The sequence below is a fragment of the Eufriesea mexicana genome, unplaced genomic scaffold, assembly GCF_001483705.2.
Source record: "Eufriesea mexicana isolate 0111107269 unplaced genomic scaffold, ASM148370v2 scaffold2021, whole genome shotgun sequence".
Lineage (NCBI taxonomy): Eukaryota > Metazoa > Arthropoda > Insecta > Hymenoptera > Apidae > Eufriesea > Eufriesea mexicana.
The window spans coordinates 134,590-154,386 of NW_016910121.1; the positions used below are offsets into that span (position 1 = coordinate 134,590).

At 32.2% G+C, this 19,797-nt stretch overlaps 3 protein-coding genes across 12 annotated transcripts in view; 2 read left to right on the plus strand and 1 right to left on the minus strand.

Annotated features, from left to right (window-relative positions):
- LOC108549459 (protein fem-1 homolog CG6966) overlaps positions 1-2,463 on the plus strand; it is a 29,264-nt gene extending 26,801 nt beyond the window's left edge. For all 8 annotated transcript variants that reach the window (XM_017902830.1, XM_017902831.1, XM_017902835.1 and 5 more), the window contains 6 exons: positions 94-294; positions 593-844; positions 942-1,098; positions 1,201-1,624; positions 1,705-1,905; positions 1,999-2,463. In XM_017902830.1, coding sequence (XP_017758319.1) covers positions 94-294; positions 593-844; positions 942-1,098; positions 1,201-1,624; positions 1,705-1,905; positions 1,999-2,424 — 1,661 coding nt within the window. In that variant the 3' untranslated portion in view covers positions 2,425-2,463. The remainder of the gene's footprint in view (positions 1-93; positions 295-592; positions 845-941; positions 1,099-1,200; positions 1,625-1,704; positions 1,906-1,998) is intronic.
- Positions 2,464-4,907: 2,444 nt separating this feature from the next.
- rump (heterogeneous nuclear ribonucleoprotein rumpelstiltskin) lies at positions 4,908-8,788 on the minus strand. 3 transcript variants are annotated; one of them, XM_017902841.1, is made up of 10 exons: positions 8,648-8,788; positions 7,995-8,370; positions 7,613-7,900; positions 7,285-7,531; positions 7,031-7,207; positions 6,806-6,955; positions 6,516-6,715; positions 6,291-6,426; positions 6,088-6,164; positions 4,908-6,028 (listed from the first exon to the last, which is right to left on the minus strand). In XM_017902841.1, the coding sequence occupies exons 1-9, from the start codon at positions 8,662-8,664 to the stop codon at positions 6,109-6,111; spliced, it is 1,647 nt and encodes a 548-aa protein (XP_017758330.1). In that variant the 5' UTR covers positions 8,665-8,788; the 3' UTR covers positions 4,908-6,028; positions 6,088-6,108. The 3 variants fall into 3 exon arrangements, with proteins under 3 accessions (XP_017758330.1, XP_017758329.1, XP_017758328.1); XM_017902840.1 differs by having other exon boundaries at positions 6,516-6,955; positions 7,998-8,370; XM_017902839.1 differs by having other exon boundaries at positions 6,516-6,955.
- A 517-nt stretch (positions 8,789-9,305) lies between these two features.
- Positions 9,306-12,311, plus strand: Idh3a (isocitrate dehydrogenase [NAD] subunit alpha, mitochondrial). Its single transcript, XM_017902842.1, has 6 exons — positions 9,306-9,480; positions 9,781-9,903; positions 10,615-10,787; positions 11,020-11,254; positions 11,324-11,602; positions 11,678-12,311. Exons 1-6 carry the CDS (start codon positions 9,454-9,456, stop codon positions 11,915-11,917), a joined length of 1,077 nt encoding a protein of 358 aa, XP_017758331.1. The 5' UTR covers positions 9,306-9,453; the 3' UTR covers positions 11,918-12,311.
- The last annotated feature ends 7,486 nt before the right edge of the window (positions 12,312-19,797 follow it).

The following is a 19,797-nucleotide window of genomic DNA, read 5'->3' on the forward strand; positions in this document are numbered from 1 at the left end:
AAAAAAAAAAGTAATAACGTTAATTCCGTTATTGTTTGAATGATCATTAATATCATTAATACATTTGTAATGCTTCATTAATTATTTCAATAGTGATGTTCAATGGCGAAGTGATCGAACGTGCACCACCTTTATGGTGTGCAGCAGCTGCTGGTCATTTGGCTTTGGTTAAGTTGTTAGTGAAAAATGGCGCCCATGTGAATGCAACCACTAAAACAGATTCTACGCCCTTACGAGCAGCTTGTTTCGATGGCCAGTTGGATATTGTTAGATTTCTAGTAGCTCACGGTGCAGGTACGAATCATTCAAATATAATTTTCATGTTAATGTAATAAAATGAAATAATCTATCGATAATTTCATAATTTGACGAATTTTTAAATGTCATTTTAATTAGCTATTCTAAATTAAAATAATTATTCTTTTCTATTCTAAATTAATCAAATTTTATACAAAAATATTTTTCATATTTTTTTATTAAGTCAAGCATAAATTTTATTTATGTAAACCGAATGTCTTATATAGTGCTACATATTTAGAATTAATAAATATTAATTTACTAATTAATAACGACAAACTCTGTATGATTATAGACATTGAAATAGCAAATCATCATGGTCATACGAATTTGATGATAGCCTGTTACAAAGGTCACATTAAAATTGTTAACTTCCTACTTGCCCTGAAAGCAGACGTTAACCGAAAATCCATAAAGGGAAATACAGCTCTTCACGATTGCGCTGAAGGTGGATTTCTAGAAGTCGTTAAGGTTCTCATCAAACATGGTGCTAAAATGAACGTAGATTCCTATGGGGTGTCACCACTTCTTACGGCAGCAGCAACAGGTTAACATAGAATGTTCAATACACAATCCCAAATGTTCCTTTAAAACAGTTACAATTACTGAAAATAATTCTTTACAAAGTTCTTTTGATCTTACAGGACATAAACATATCGTTGACTATTTTATTAGTATATCGAATTTAGTGAGTCGGCAAGAATACATAAACGCATTAGAATTATTGGGCGCCACATACGTGGACAAATATAGAGATATGATAGGTGCGCTTGAATATTGGAAACAAGCAATGGATAAGAGGTTTGTGAAAGTTGTATAAATAAATACATTTAAGATCTATGTATAATATGTATTTTATGATATTTATAAATTATTAAAATATTTATAAATGACGTATCTTAGATATCGATGCAAACCAGTGATACCGAAACCACTACCACTACCTGTTGTAGTTGATTATGAGTTTGCGTGGGAAATTACCGACTCTGATGAATTGGATGGATTATTAAGTGACTTGGATGCAATGCGAATGCAAGCACTAGTAATTAGAGGGCGAATATTAGGACCGACTCACCCTGATACTAGTAGTTATATTCGCTTCAGAGGGGTAGCATATGCGAATAGTGGATTGTTCAGCCGTTGTATAGAACTTTGGAATTATGCTTTAGATATAAAACAGAGTATGTTAGGACCACTTGATCCAATGATTGAAAGTTTACTTTTTAGTTTTAACGAACTCTTTAGCTATATGATATGTAAACAATCAAAGGGTCAAACAGTATTGTCGGCTCAGAGGGAAGAATTCCTTAGGGTGTTTAAGAAAGCTGTATGTTTTAAATGTAATACGCAAAAAAATTTCATTATTTAACTATACATATATGTAATACACAGTACATATTATTTCAGGTATTCGAAGCGAAACGAGGTAGAGAATTGTTAGACAAAGGATCAGCTCGTGAACATGACATAACGTGCTTCAATAAGATTCTTGTAACTACTTTGCATCTAGCAAGTTTATTGACTCTTGAAATGCCAGAAGAAGATACTGCACAACATACTGCATTGCATAAAACACTTTATGAATTAGTTCAAATAAAAGACAATAATGTAAGTTAACATGAAGTAATGATTTAATGATTAAAAATGTGTTAAATATATGTAAATGATAAATTTCTTAATAAATTAATTTTTCTTATTTAGGATCGGAACGTGTTGCACTTAGCTTTTAGCGAAAGGAACACTGTACTTAAAATTGGCCCAAAATGTTTGAGTTGTAAGTTTCCTTCTTCAAACTTAATAAAGGCTCTCTTAAGAGTTGGCGCTGATGTCAGTGCAGTAGACACGGCTGGAAATACAGTATTACATCTTGCTGCTATGTTCCATCCATCACCTGATCTTATTACTATACTTCTTGACGCTGGTGCTCATATCGATACTGTTAATAAAATGGATAGCACATTTGAATCATTAATGCGAAATAAACGTCTATACGGTTCTACAATTCTACAAGTATGCAATCCTGTAAAATATGTTACACTCACCTGTTTAGCGGCCAGAGTAGTAAAAAAAGTACATGATATTAATTCTGTTCCGGCACAACTTCAAGCCTTTGTTGAAATGCATTAGTGCATAATACGATAGAAATTATAGGCTGTCATTTAGGATATGGACTATTAGAATTATCAATTTATAAAAATATTTATTTGTTATTTAAACGATGAGAAAAACCAATTATAAAATTGTTTCTTTTTTTGAAAGTGCAAAATTAATATTGGGATATTTTTTCCACTAAAAAAATTTATCCTCAACAAAATTTTCACTATTATGCACATAATAACACGATAAAACGGCAATGTATTTAAAGTACGTTATCATAAATTTTTTCGTTACGTTTGCATTATTTAATCGAATAACAGAAAATGTATATCTGTGTCAATTAGTACAGGAGTACTAATGGAGTTTGCTATTTGTTAATAGTCTTTATACATAAACAGCATTACAAGCCATAATATACACCTTGCATTCATAATATTTAATTCTAACTTGAGTTGCAGCATATTAAATTAAAATCATAGAAATTATTTTAATTTTCACTAATTGTATGAGTAAATAATTTATATCAAGAAGAGAAGTTATAACATTACATATTACATATATTGTTATAACATTATATATTACAATTCTTCAATGCTATTAAATTTTTATTTTGTAAACAACCGTAAGTGTTTCGTTTTTATTAGATATCGTTGGAACGTTTTCAATTTTTAGACTTAAGTACATATTTTATATTCATCTATAATGTTTAAGCTTATTTTTATTTAAAATGTGATAAACATACATATATTATACAGAATTTTATATATATATTTAAGAATTAAATATGGGAAATGTTTCTAGTAAGGTACTTTTTTTGAAAACAGAGATATGCACTTGACACTAAGTAGCACGACTGTAACAATTTACTCACACTAACATGTATAAAGTTTATAATTTCAATGAGATCTTGATGTAACATGAAAATTTTATACCTTCCAAACACATTGTTTTAGCAATTACATTCACACACTTTTTATCTTTACACAGACACTATGATTATCTAAAAAAAAAGTATCTTACATATAAAGTCATCCAATTTTACTGTTATATCATGTAAAGACTGTGGAAATACAGGTGTGATTAATAATATATCGACATGTTTATTTATTTCTATTAAATAAGATAGCAATGGATTTTCATCCTACAAGACTTACCGCTCGATTACCTTTTGGACGGATGAGATAGCTTTCCTGGAATAACAATACATTCATAAAAATCTGTCTTATAAATTTGGAACTTACCTAATTTTCCTGTAAGGTGTTAGCCGCAATTTAAAAATTATTAAAGTATTTAAAATATATTTAGTCTAATCCTGTATATTGAAAATTTGTTTTCAGGCACATTCGAATAATTTCGACAATGAACATTTAAACGATATCAAAGAGGAGATGCCGTTATCCCTATTTTCCCATATTCGTTGAAACACATAACATCCTTCCTCCAAAATATCTCGTGGAATATTAAAACACAACTGATCACTCACGATGGAAATAATACAACAAACCATTGCACACGATCTCATGCGTTATAAAATAAGACCCTATCTGACATCAATGACATTATAAGAAAAAAAAGACCACATCCTTCAAATGTTAAGAAACAAATTTGGCAACCACACAGCGGAGATCGACGATGGTTATTAAAAAACTCCATACGCATAATGATTTGAGCACGCATTAAATATTTCGTTGGCGATTGCGGCAAAGACCAGAGCATAAAATATTCACTACCACTTACCATAGAAGTTATAGTCAATCATGGCAGTATTTGTTTTTTACTTTATATAAATTCACTTGAAATACAGAATTTTACAATCATTCAAACTAGTTCTCAATAAATATGGAAGATACACTCTCGATGCTACAATAAAATAAGAATCAACCACAATGTTAGAGACGAAATACCATATTACCGTACATAGTTGTAACTTTCCCCAAAACCTGTTAATCCACCATTTCAATCAATCGTAAAATTGTTAACCATCTTCAGAAGAAGAAAATACCACATATAACTTGATAATTCGAATATTACTTTAACGATGCGTCTCGGTGGCCATTGATGAAGGAACAAATTGATACCAAAGCTTGATACCAAATTTCAAGCAAATCATTCCTTCTTGAAACATATTCATCATAGAGGAATAGAAAACCACAATCACCTGAAAAATATCTCACCTGCGATGTAAACAAATATTCACATCTCACAAATTATGAAGCTTACACAGATCTCAAAAGTAAGCAGGGAGTTCTAATATCTAGAGGTACAGTAATAAAATTTTTCAGCAGAAATTTCTGCTTAAGTGCAATACATTTGAAAAAAAAAACTTGCTCTAGGTAAATGTATTGCACATATAAAAATAGCAGAAACGATATTCTCTATGCCAATGCATGTCCATATCTTAAACCTGCTTAAAGTATAAAGAATCACAACAACACAGAAATAAAACACAACGACCAGCATATTTTTTGTAGTCAAAACGGATTTGGATTTTATTCAATCACTGTCATGATGTCGTGGTTATACAAGAGTGTTATACAATGCGCAGAATGTTCCTCGAGATCTACATGGCGAGAGGAAATATGTTTACCAAAGAATATATTTATAAAATTAGATGGAAAGTATCTATTCGATTTCTTAAACATCGAAAGTTATTAAAAAATGTTTGTTCTTTAGTCAAATATTTCGTATTTTTTGGTAAACATATTCTTGATGCACAATATGTAAGACAAATTCTGCCAAATTTAGGGTATAAAGTCATCCAATGTTCGTTCGCTGAAGTCTCAAAACGAGTGAACTGGAAGGGACCTTCCTAATGACAACTAAAATTTTGTATGCTCTACTACACTTGAATCTCCAAGTTACTAAAACGATGTGGCGCGACGAGTAAAAGATCAGATCGCAGAACTACAATGAAAACAATACAGTCCCCTGTTGAGCCATGATGTATCTTACTATGTATTAGATACAAGAATAGAGTGCGACCGACACCACAGACAAATCGACACACGTCCACGATCTGTGTAGGATTGTGCATGAAAGTATCTATCATACATGGATAAACTTTAACTCGTAAAATCCGTAACAGCTATATCGCGTTAGTATTTATGCTTGAAAGATTAATCTGTCCCTGATCGATAAACCACTCCGCGAACGACCAAATCGTCATGTTCAACCGGAATGTGGGAGAACTGATTGATCTCTCGTCGTGAAAACTAAGAAATAAACTTACAAGCTACATTTGATAATTACTGTAAATAGCATAAACCTACATACTGAAAAACCTACAGATTACGTAGAACATTATGAACCTAAATCTAACAACTAAACTATGTGTCGATCACTCGAAAAGATTGATTTTGGAGTGAACAATTAGTAGACTTCCACTGTAAAAAGGAACGATAATCTGGTAAAAGAATTTCGAATGAAACAGTCGTAGCAAGGAAGGGTGATCATCGGCAGCCAATGAGTGTTTCAACGTTGAAGTAGGCATAAAACACAACTGTTGATCTTCCAACGACAGATACTTCTCACCCACTGTCCTAAGTTCTGCCACACAACTAGGATGAATTTCAAGTATTGTCATCAGGAGTGGAACAATCCTGCAGACGACATACGAACACCCAGTCTCCTCTCGCTGCACCAATAAGTTATGGTTAAGCGTCAAACTCTGCAGAGGTTCTCTATTAATGTTACCTTGAGTGTATTTTCCAGCATTTAGTAAAGGCGAACATCAATCGTTCTACCGTCGATACGTGACCGATTCATCATAGCTATATACATAAATAATTAAGGAAAATTTTGTATAAAATTGAACCTTTTACAAAATTCATATTTTCACTATCCATTTGAATATACAAAAATAATTTGTACTATTAGTATATTCTTTGAAAGGATACACACAGCACGTTCAGCATCCCATTCGGATGCAAATCGTACCATGCCCATATCAGTTCCTCGCATTTCAGCAAATTTCACCTCTCCAACATCTTGGAATTTGTCCCGTAACATTTGCCATGTTGTGTTTGGTGGGAGCTATACAATTATTTTTATACATATAAGCAAAGATATACCAAAAAATGATAAGTAATTTTCTTATGTACAATAAGAAAAAAAGAACATACATTTCCTATAAGAATAGAGTCCGACATTGGCCGTGAACCATTTGTATTTTGTCTGTTGCCACCTCCTCCTTGACCTTGATTGCCAGCGAAACCACCACCTCCGCCAGGAACACGATCGTTGTCTCCTCTGTTGAATCCACCATCAAAATCTCTGCCACCACCGAAGTTAGAACCACCAAAAGCATTGTTTCCACCGAAGCCTACATCATTGTCCATTTTAGATAAGCCTCGCGGCGCAAACGAATTGTTGCTTTGTCCACCAGCTAAAGAGGCTTGTAAATTAGACAAACCTCCAACTCCTCCGCCGAAATTATTTAAGTTAGAAGCCAACTCATTTGTTAACGACGAATTCAGCAAAGAACTCGTAGTCAGGTTAGCGCTCAAACCTCCAGCGAGACTTGCTTGAAGAGCTGCTGCATTTGTATTCGTCAACGCCGATGCTATAAAGGTATAAATGTATTTGTTAGATTTTTTATCTACTTTATTTTACATATTATATTTATAAGAAGACTCACCCAACTGGGCTGGCACAACATTGTTTAAACCAGCTCCAAAGGCACCAGCAGCCAGTACAGGAGCGGAAATAGGATTCACAACAGGTGGATTATTTGCCTGTACGTTAGGAATGTTTCTAGCTACATCCATTAGTCTATTACCACCAGCTCCAAGTCCCATTCCAATTCCCTTTAAACCTGTTTTACCATTAATATTAATTTTTATATTGCTTTATTTATATTGAAATAATATATTTCTCATAAACTAAGCATACCTTCTGGTAATTTTGGTGGCATGTCAGGTTCATTTGCTCTATCAAGCCTAACAGTCATACGTCTATCATAAAGCTGCTGGTTGTGAAGCATTGATATAGCTTGTACAGATTCTACTGGATGATCATATTCTACAACTCCAAATCCTCGTGATTTTCCATCTTTATCTTTTCCTAATTCAACATGTAGTACTTTACCAGCTAATTTAAATACTTCCAATAATTTCTTTTCATCCACTTTGTAGTCAAGCTAAATGAGGTATCCAATTTATTTTTATATTTTTATGTTATTTGGAAGTTTACAACATTTTGTAATATAAAAGGTACTTACATTTGCTACAAATACTCTAGTAACTAAAGGTCCATTAATACCTAAAGATTCTAAAAACTGAGTACTTAGACCATAGGTATTTCCAAATTTACTATCTCCACCACCACCACCGCCACCTCCGCCACCACCACCGCCGCCACCACCACCACCACCACCAGCAGGAGCATTCATGTTTTGACGACCACCACCTTGTGGTCTTGGTGGATCCCTAAATCTATCATCACGAACTCTTTCATTGTTACGAGCTGTTGCCAGACGACCATATTTATCTCGTTCAACATCAAAGTCCTAAAATAAATAAATATTATAAAATATATCTTAATCATGGATTATATTAATAATTGAAATTGTAAGGAAGTTGAAAAAATAACAATATACTAACTACCTCTTTGACGACTAGCTTTCTTCCCTTAATATCATAACGATGCATTTTTTCTACAGCAATTTTTACTGAGTCTGAATCTTCAAATTCAACAATACCACAACCTCTTGGTTTGTCATTTTCATCAGTAAAAAGTTCTACATGAGCAACTTTCCCAACTTCTGTTCTGAATAAATCTTTAAGATCTTGCCAACGAAAATCATAGGGAATGTTTGATACATAAATTCTTCGATCTGAAGCTTTTCGTCCACCACGATCATTTCGTTCCCTACTACGATCACGACTTGTAGAATTTATACGGTTTTGTCGCTCTGATCTCCTATTACGATCACGTTCTCTACTTCGATCCCTTTCATCATTATTCTGCACTTGACTCCTAATATTTAATACGATTATGTAGAAATAACATGTGTAAAGGCAAACATGTTCTATTGTTGCTTGTTCGTATATCAATATATTTTCTATGTGTTCTTTAATGTATAACTTATATAAAGGTTAACTAAAATTGCGCAATAAATAAATATTCATTCAAAGAATTCATATTGTCGATATGTTGAAAATGTGTTAGCGTCGGTTTACATTAATTGTACATAATTTTCCACGCCGACAAAGAACTTACAATGAACTATTAAAAATATTAATTTTATACTTACTCTTCTTGTTTGATCATCGTAGAGGCTTCTACCACTCAATAAACTAATTTACCTAAAGAAATTATCTTAATGCTCGTAGTTAAAAGACACTAAATGACAATGAACATAAAAACGTACGCGATCACGAAGCGTCTTATAAAATGGCCGACCGAGGAAATGCTAAACCGTACCGGAAACTACGGTATTCAAACATAGGTTTCTACTTCAAAAGATACAAATAAAGATATGAAAATCGTTTGATTGTAATGTTTTGATAATTATTTCGCTGCTGTCACATTACATTGTAATCGTAAATTATATTCTTTTAGTTTAAAGAATATTATACGTTCTGGATATTTAATTTTAAACCTAACTCGATTAAAAATTTTCGGACTTAAATATTAGATTTAAGAAAAATTATAACTCAATTTCTAACCAATCAAAATTCTCACAGTAAAATTCAATATATAAATTAGATTCTTTTAAAATGTTATAAGAATGTTTATTTCTTGATATTTTTATTGTGCTAGCTTATTATCTTAAAAAATTGTGTTAAAAAATTGATTAAATGATGGAAATCATTAGGAACAAATTTTTCCATTCATCCTTAGTCATTATCTTGTAAATCAAAATGTCGGTATATGTGGAGCCACTCGTCGTGTTCTATATGTCGTCCGCTATGTTCCGTTTCCGAATAGCAGAAGACATCGTTTCGCGGGAACCAATCACGAGTGTGATTCATCTCTCGTTTTTGGTGTTGCTTCTGACGTGCACAACTACTTTGGGTGGTGGAAGTTCGTGTTTTTATTGTAAATTTTACAAAGAGAATGGCAGCACAGTGGATACGAAATGCAGTAAGTAACATGTCTCAATCAAGAAATCTTAGAAACAATCAATGTCCCGCAAGTAACTTTACTTCTTTCCAAACGATAAGGTTAGAATTCTTCATAGATGAGTTATATGTCTTTCTGCTGGGGTGTAATATCTTGGCAGTCTATCTCCTATCCTTATATCATTCATAGTTTTTCTTTCTTTTTTTAATATCATACAATTTCTCAATATCACCTTTGTACTATGATTTCTTATGAAATATGGTACTATTCCGTGCACGTTTTTCTTAACAGTTATTAATTATATTGATATTTAATTAACAGGTTCCGAAAATCGGCAGTGTCCGTTTTTATAGTAGTAAAGTTCACAAATGTACCCTTATTCCGGGAGATGGTATAGGACCCGAAATTTCTCTCGCTGTTCAAAAAATTTTTGATGCTGCTAAGGTAAAGTGACTTTGATAAACAATTTTATAAAATATTGATTTTTCTCAGCACGATATTTTTTATATAATATGCATGCTTCCTTAGTTGAATGGAAATGTATTGATAATGTGTATTTACTTTGACATTTCTGTTACAATTTTTGTACAGTAGATATATCATATCTTGAATACTTGTTTTAATTTTTGTATTGTTTGTAATTTGAACCTTACAAGGTGACCCTATATGTCCTACTACTAACCTTAAGGAGTTTATTTTAATCTTACTCTTATACAGGTTGATCCAATTGTAGGCTAATTCAGTCTATTCTTATTGTAGCTAAGGTATGTTTTTTTACTTTGTATATTTTTTATAAACATACAATGTTTGCTATGTAAATTTTAACTGAGTGCATGACATTATTAAATTATTTTTATGTATATAGATATGTAATGATAATGTATACAGTAGTTAAAATGTTAAAAAACATCAGTGTATAGCTTTTTAGCATGAATTAAGAAAACTTTAATAGTACCACTCATATATCATGTATTGCATAACACTGTTACTCAACTTTCAGTATTTATATGTATGTTAATGCATGCCTATATATTTTATTGTTTTATATGACAGCATTAACAAAAATGAATGTGTTTAATGTTAAATAAGATTATATCAATACATTTTCAATTTCTTGATATATATTTATGCTTATGGTATGATCTTAAATATTAGGTTCCGATAGAATGGGAATCTGTAGATGTAACACCTGTAAAAGGTCCAGATGGAAAATTTGGTATTCCTCAGGCAGCCATTGATTCAGTTAACAGAAATAAAATTGGTTTAAAAGGACCATTGATGACACCTATAGGAAAAGGACATAGATCTTTAAATCTTGCACTAAGAAAGTAAGTCATATTTTTATCTTTGTATAATTAACAAAAGTTAAATGCATCTACTTTAAACATCTACACGTATTATCTTAGTCTTAATATATTTATCTTGAGTTGTTTGAGTTACATAATCATAAATGTTATTGTAAACATATAATAATTTGAATTTGTTCAGATTGGTTTGTACGAAGATTTAAATGTATAAAAATGCATTTTTATAACAATGTACTATTATTTTCTTTTTTAGAGAATTTAATTTATATGCCAATGTTCGACCATGTCGTTCTCTAGAAGGTTACAAGACACTGTATGATAATGTTGATGTTGTCACTATTAGAGAAAATACAGAAGGAGAATACTCTGGTATAGAACATGAAATTGTAGAAGGAGTTGTACAGTCAATTAAATTAATTACAGAAGAAGCTTCTAGCCGAGTAGCTGAATTTGCTTTTCAGTATGCCCAGGACAATAATAGGAAAAAGGTTCATACTTTATTCATAGAAAAGTAAATTTAAAAAAATCTTTTAACTATTTAATAATTTTTTTCATAGGTGACTGCTGTACACAAAGCAAACATAATGAGAATGTCAGATGGTTTGTTTTTAAGATGCTGTAGAGAAGCTGCACAAAAATTTCCTTCCATTAAATTTGAAGAAAGATATTTAGATACAGTATGTTTAAACATGGTTCAAGATCCCAGTCAATATGATGTACTTGTAATGCCTAATTTATATGGTGATATTTTATCTGATATGTGTGCTGGACTTGTAGGAGGACTTGGTCTTACACCAAGTGGAAATATTGGTTTAAATGGTGCATTGTTTGAATCTGTATGTATACAAAATTGTTTAACATTTTTTTTCAAGTACGATAGTATATAATTTAATAATAACATCTTAAAATAGGTGCATGGAACTGCTCCCGATATAGCAGGTCAAGATAAAGCAAATCCTACAGCATTATTACTCTCTGCTGTTATGATGCTTAAATATATGGGACTAAATGACCATGCAAGAATTATCGAAAATTCTGCTTATGAAACTATTAAAGAAGGCAAATGTTTAACAGGAGATCTGGGTGGTACTGGAAAATGCAGTGAATATACTGATGAAATTTGCAAGAAAGTTTCAACATTAACGAAATAGATAATGTAAAATTTATTGGATATAAACTGCCAAATACTCGTAGAAATAATACATTTGAGATAAAACTGTTGTTTTTGGACATCTCTGTAATTATTGTTTTCAAAATTATCTTCAATGTACTCAGGATGTATCTGTAATTTAGTCAAATGAATTGCAGAGGTTTTCAATGTAGGCAAAGGATGTCTTGTTCATCTATACACACTCATTTAGATAATTTTTGTTGAGAACTTCAACTAGTTTATTATAAAACTTAATGTTACTCAACTTCGTGGATTTGTTAATGTGTAATAGCATTTAATACGATTTTTTTTGCAACAAGAATATGCGTCGACTATTCGCGTGTGTTGACTGAATATACATATATGTATGTTTGTCATACTGTATCATAAAAAAAGGATTCTAATAGAATCTGCAAAAATTAGATATGTACATTAATCTAGGAACCGTGTATAATACTTCTAAATGAAGTTGTTAATGATATGTACCGCGAAGAAGAGTTTCAAGAAATAACATTGCGCAGTATTAAATATAAATAAAATATTATAAATTCTAAATGCTGTTAATTATTTTATCTAAAGTTTATATATGTCGTTATAAAAAGCACGTTACTTAAAACGAATAATTTCTGTAAGAATGTAATTGATTATATTTTGTTCTTTTATCTATAATAATATTTCAATCAAAGATTTAAATTTAAATTAAAAGATTACAAATTTTTTAGTTATGCTAGTTTTTATTAATGATGACATACGAAAACTGTAAAAAAATAATTTCTATCGTATCAATGTTATATAGTTTTATCCCTTGTGGTGTTATGTTCTAATGCTTGTTCTGAACCACTTTATAATTTCCCTGTTCCCCTATCCTTTCCTTCATAGTGCAGTATGCTTTTAGGGAAAACTTCCAAGTATGAGAAAAGTTGTCGGCTATATTTCACTGGCGAAGGAAGAGAAAGGGATGAGGAAAGATCCGGTGTCATCTTCGTTGCTCGTTAATACTTTTTGTGATTTATCGGGATTCCTCGAGTGAGTAATGACTGACCCCTTGTAAATTTTTCATATTAGATTCCATGTTCAACTATGATATATAGAACGACGATATTTTCCGTATAACTGATATACATTGATCTTTTTTTAACCTTTTAAAAAATTGACAAGAAAATTTTCTCATTTTTTTCAACACGATTAAGAAAACTTTCCTATCTAAGAAGTTAGAATGATATTAACCAAGTTTTTAGGAATTGGTTACTATAATTGAAACAAAAACATATTAAACTTCTGTCTGTTAATTCTTTCTTAGTACATTGAAATTTCTTTGAACGAGCAATACATCGATCTCCAAGTAATCGTTTAACGACGTAATGTTTTTAAATCAAGATTAACGAGCGCGTTGACAATCTAACAAAGAGGGTGCAAGTCCTTCGGGTCACCGATTTAGTTGAAACTTTGCAGGTTTGTAGATATCGTCATGCAGTTTAAAAAAATATATTATTATAGCCGCAATTACTCAATAGTTATTGAAATATTTACGATTGAAGTTTAATTACTACTGTAATTATAAATTTATTTCTAGGAGATTTCGAGTGGAGTAGTGGCCTAACCGCGTCAGTTGAGAATTCCAATGTTGGAGAACCGGGTTTGATTCCGATTGATAGTTCAGCAGTAGTTTTTTTCAATCTATTTTTTATTTTGTATTCATTTTTCGCCTATGAAAACATTGTAAATAAACAATTATAAATAACATTTCTTAATAAAAAATTTATTTTTTACACTTTCTTATGCTAGTATATATTTATTACAAAATAATAAGAATATTATGCAAGAAAAACAGTTTTCTATAACAATCTTATTAACTACTAACTGATTATTAAATTAAACATCGTATAAGAATGTTGCCTATAATTCCAACTTTGTTGTGTAGCTATAAATGTTCATGAATTAATTACAGAAATTTGGAAATTTATTAATTTTCTACCGACGTATTGATTTCTAGTATCTAGTTCGAATAAAAATTTTACCGCCTGCGATCAGCGCCATCTATGATTTTAGCTCATTTGCTCGAAAAAGTGATAGGAATATAGAATAGGCAAGGAGGTCGTCGAAGAGCTCGTCACGTGACAGACAAGGACAGAGAGTTAATAGAAAAGGATAGTATGGCTCCGGCAGTGAAAAATTATTAATTACTCAATTTCTGTAATTAATTTATGAACTTTTATAATTTCATTGCAAAGCTGGAACTTCAGGCTACATTCTTATACAATATTTGTAAAGAATTTAACTCTAAATTGTTAGTTATTAATTTTTGTTTGATGGCCTCTATGATTTCGTAACGACGACCATCACGATCTTCCTTGAAGACATTTAATGCTCAACGAAACTAGAAACAAAATGTGAACAAAAGTGATATGAGAAGATTCGCAAGAACATTGTCTTTCTAATGAGTGCATAAAGCTTCATAAATTAATTGCGTAAGGTATAGTAATTAATGAAAAATAGATGGCGCTGATCGCAGGCGGTAAAATTTTTATTCGAACTAGATATTAGAAATCAATACATCGGTAGAAAATTAACAAATTTCCAAGCTTTTGTAATTAATTCATGAACATTTCTAGCTACACAGCAAAGTTGAAATTATAGGCAACATTCTTATAGGATGTTTAATTTAATAATTAATACTTACATGACCGATAGGTTTTGTATTTCTTGTAGTAAACAAGATTGCTATAGAAAAGTATTTTTCTTACATAATATTATTATTTTGTAATAAATATATACTAGCATAAGGAGGCGTAAAGAATAAATTTTTTTCATTAAGAAACTTTATTTATAATTGTGTATTTACAATCTTTTCATAGGCGAAAAATAAAAACAAAACAAAAAATATATTTAAAAGAATTGTCAAAACTATGGACGGGAATCGAACCCCCGTCCTCCAGTATATCAAATCTCGATCGTCCATGATTTTACATCATCTCCAGAAATTCTCTAGACAATACATTTTCTACTTTGCAGTACATTTTAATAACTTTATTTACCTCATACTTACCTTATACTTACCTTCCGTTACTTGCAATTCCTCTTCTTACTTACCTTAATTCCTCTTCATTCAAATATCATTTTAAGCAGATATTGCCCACTCTCTATTTTCAAAGTTCAAAGAGAACTCTGAAAATTTACAAGAGATAGGAAATATCTTAAACTTTGTGCGTAGCTCTTAGCTTGGTATCGTTTTCCGAAAATTATTCTTTAGAAAACGATACCAATTACCAGGTCTCACCACGAGGAGGTGGCTACGCATCGAGACCCGACATGCGCCCTAGTGGCGCAGCCTACTGGTGCTATCTGTATCAAAAATAGCCTAGTCTAACTTGGAGCGAATTAAGTTAAAATGACTCTACTGACACATATTATATTTCGTGTCTTACAAAAGGGATTTCGGTTCGGTATACTGAAACTCTACTGTCGCAACGCTAAGATATTTTCAAGTTCCCATAAAAATAGGGAATGAAATATCAAACACGCGAGCAAATAGAAAATCGCGACGCGCCCGAACGAGTTCGCGATTATTCGAAAGACCGACTAGCCTAGGCGATGTACTCCCGTGTACAGAGATAACTTCATACCTCGGCACCCTCCCGATCGGGCCTAGCTCAATTCCAGTCACTGTCGCACTCGCCAAGACTTACACGTGGACCAAGGATAGTCCCTGAACCAATGAAACTTCTAGTGTCAACGCGAGGGCCCTGCTGGGCGGTTGCCGGCCAAGACAGACACTTCGCATCCCAGCCACACGGGGTAGAACTTAATCATCCCTGTGGTCTAACCGTAGATGGTACTAGTCCGTCAGCCAGCATGTGCCCGAGCCCCAGTCGCGTACGACTTAGGCAGCGGACCGCCCCGTCGAGGTCAGAAGACGCACTGATCCGAGGGGGTCACCCTGGAACCCGATGCATGACGAGATTGACAGTGACTGGAAATGAGTGTCGGAGACGAGTCGTGAGGATGACTTACGAAGCATGTACTTATCGAGTACACGAGAGCACGTCGCGTAGGCTAGTCGGTACTTACGAACGATCGCGATTATCGCGAGAACAATTATGTTCTATTTGCTAAACGAGGGGGATAAGAAAATGATAGAGAATTTATAAATTTCGCTCCAAGTTAGGTAGCTTACCTTTGTACAGATAGCGCGCACATGATACTTAGTCTATGGATCTATCTTATGATTACTTAAAAGTAAACGCACGCATCGTTCATTGATGTGTCGCAAACAGAATCTTGAGAAACCTAAAAGCTAAAACAGAATATATTATTGTTAATATGTAGCTGAAAGGAAAGGGATTAGTACGAGGAAACCATCAAGGATAATAACCAAATGGAACGAGCAAGCCAACGACGAGACCTGAGCAACATAACTACGAGACAGAAACATTCCAACGGTGAGATATAAACATACCAACGAGGAAGCGCTCGAGTATTATACGAAATACTCGAACGCTCTAACGAAAACAAATCGAACGGAAGTCGTAAAATTTGTGAAAGGAAAGATTTAGCCAACGATGAGACATAAGTAAACCAACGACGAAGCATTCGAATATTATACGAAATACTCGAATGCTGAAACAAAGACACATAGAATGAAAAAAATAAAATCTGCAAGAAGAAATTATTGTTAAATTATTTAAGAGAGTGGACAATGGCCACTGAATAGCCATTGATCTAGCCAACGATGATATACAATACAAATAAACCAACGACGAAGCATTCGAATATTGTACGAAATACTCGAATGCACAAACAATGAAAACTAGAATGAAAGAAATAATATCTGAAAGAAGAAAGATAATTAAAACCTGAAAGAAAAAATAATTAGTACCTGAAAGAAGGAATTATTATTAAATTATTCAAGAGAGTAGACAATGGCCATTGAATAGCCATTGATCAAGCCAACGATGATATACAAATAAACCAACGACGAAGCATTCGAATATTGTACAAAATATTCGAATGCACAAACAATGAAATCTAGAATAAAAGAAATAGAATCTGAAAGAAGAAAGATAATTAAAAGCTGAAACAAAAAATAATTAGTACCTGAAAGAAAAATATTAACGCGACCCCCCCGAAGTCGAAGCGACAACTGGCTCGAGCCTGCACGCGGGCCCCTTATATAGCGGCGGCCGGGCGAAGATCAGCGAAAATTTCCGAACTTTACCGATTCCATTAAAAGTTACTTTTCCGCTGTAATAACTAATAATTTATTAACTTTTTTGGCTTTTATCTTTAATATACTTTGCAAACTATTTGTTATCAACAATATTAATTTGTTATTAGCAATAAATTTATCAATTTATTAACTTCTTGTAAGTTCCGAATATATTCTAACACAAATACGTCGTTTGTTTAAGTAGTAGGCAATAATTTATTAATTTTTTCACTTTCATTATAAATATACGTCGCGAGCAATTTGTTATTAAAATTATTAATTTGTTATAAACAATCAGTTTAATAATATATAAACTTTTTGCAAATTATAGTTACATTTTGACACAAATTCGTTCCAAGTTCAAGTAATAGCCAGTAATTCCTTAATGTTTTCACTTTTATTGTAAATTTACGTTATTAACACTTTGTTATTAACATTAATAATTTGTTACTAACGATAAGTATTATAATTTACGTATAATAGTATATGTGTAATTATTACACAAAATGTTCGAATTGATGCTGATAATACTATTAGTTTTTCATTAATTACAATCTTCTATGCAATTAATTTACAAATTATATTCACACATCAAAACAATATCCTTATGAACATTATAAAAAAAATATCCTTATCATTTTTGTTCATATTTTACTTCCAATTTTGTTCATAATTAATTATTTTGTTGGACCATCGTGCCGATCGTTGTTATCGAATCATGTACGTCGTCAAGTGAGTAATAATAACAAACTAATTAGCGTCAAATTATGTGCAAAAATTGTATAACAATGCTGCGCAAGGAGCCAGCTATGCGATACAGTTATAAAAGTTAATAAATTAATCGCAGAAATTGCATAATTTGTTAATTTCAAATTATTCCCCAATAATTCCCAATCACTAATACGGTCTTTCCTTTTTTTATTTGGAGGTCCAGGAGGTTCAACAGCTGGTTATGAGCTTAATTTTGGATCAGTTAAATGATCATGAGCTGATTTGCTCTTACCACTAGAGTTTCTATTTAATATCGCTGATTCTTCTTCATCTTCCTCTGCTTTTTCACCAAATAATAAAAGATTGAAATTACTGTAACAAAATTTTTCATTACAAAGAATAATACTATCATGGATAAATGCTACAAACATATATGATTTTTACTTTCCTCCTGTCCTTTACTTCTTCACTTTCCTTTACTATTATTCTTGGTATAATATCAGAAAATGGATTGTTCAATAATTCAGCTTTTATCATTTTTGGAGCACAAAGTGGCCTATCATTCTACAAAAAAGGGGGAATATTATATTTATATCAATTCTTGATATATTTTCTTATAAACATTAAATTTACCTCATCTACAAGTGCTTCTTCAAGTTCAAGCATGTCATATATAGTTTCTTCAGTAACATAACCAAAAGTTGAATGTTTATTCTGCAAATCTAATTGAGAACCAAGAGTAAAGAAGAATTGGGAACCACTGTTATCTTCTCCAGCATTAGCCATAGCAATTAAACAGCGACCACAGGAACGTAATCTAAAACTAACTAAAAAAAAGTATACAATTCAATTAGAGAAAATTTCACTCTACATTGATGTATAGAACAAACCAGATCAAAAAGCCTAATTTCAGAAATAGAAGCCAAAAAAGTCTATTACGCAGCACGATTTCACAACCTCTGACACATTCGGCACAATTGTCCAAAAACGCACTCTCGAAACCGAAAAAATATCCAATCCCGTTAGAGAAAATTCCAGACTACACTAATATATAGAACAAAACTAATCAAAAAGCTTAATTTCGGAAATAGAAGCCAAAAAACTAAATTGCGTCGTACGATCTGAGAGCCACTGACACTTTCGGCACTATTTTAGAAAAATGCACACACGAATCCGAAAAAAAATATCTAATCCCGTTATGAAAGAAATCACTCTACGCGAATTAGTGGAAAAATGCGATTCAAATAGCCTAATTCAAAAGATAGAAGCCAAAAAAGTAAATTGCGTCGCACGATTTGACAGCCACTGACACTTTCGGCACTATTTTAGAAAAACGCACACACGAAACCGAAAAAAAATATCTAATCCCGTTATGAAAGAAATCACTCTACGCGAATTAGTGGAAAAATGCGATTCAAATAGCCTAATTCAAAAGATAGAAGCCAAAAAAGTAAATTGCGCAGCACGATCTGAGAGCCACTGACACTTTCGGCACTATTTTAGAAAAATGCACACACGAATCCGAAAAAGAATATCCAATCCCGTTATGAAAAAAATCACTCTACGCGAACTAATGGAAAAATCCGATTTAAATAGCCTAATTCAAAAGATAGAAGCCAAAAAAGTAAATTGCGTCGCACGATTTGACAGCCACTGACACATTCGGCACTATTTTAGAAAAACGCACACTCGGATCCGAAAAAAAATATCCAATCCCGTCAAAGAATAAATCACTCTACGCGAATTAGTGAAAAAATGCGATTCAAGTAGCCTAATTCAAAAGATAGAAGTCAAAAAAGTAAATTGCGTCGCACGATTTGACAGCCACTGACACATTCGGCACTATTTTAGAAAAACGCACACTCGGATCCGAAAAAAAATATCCAATCCCGTCAAAGAATAAATCACTCTACGCGAATTAGTGAAAAAATGCGATTCAAGTAGCCTAATTCAAAAGATAGAAG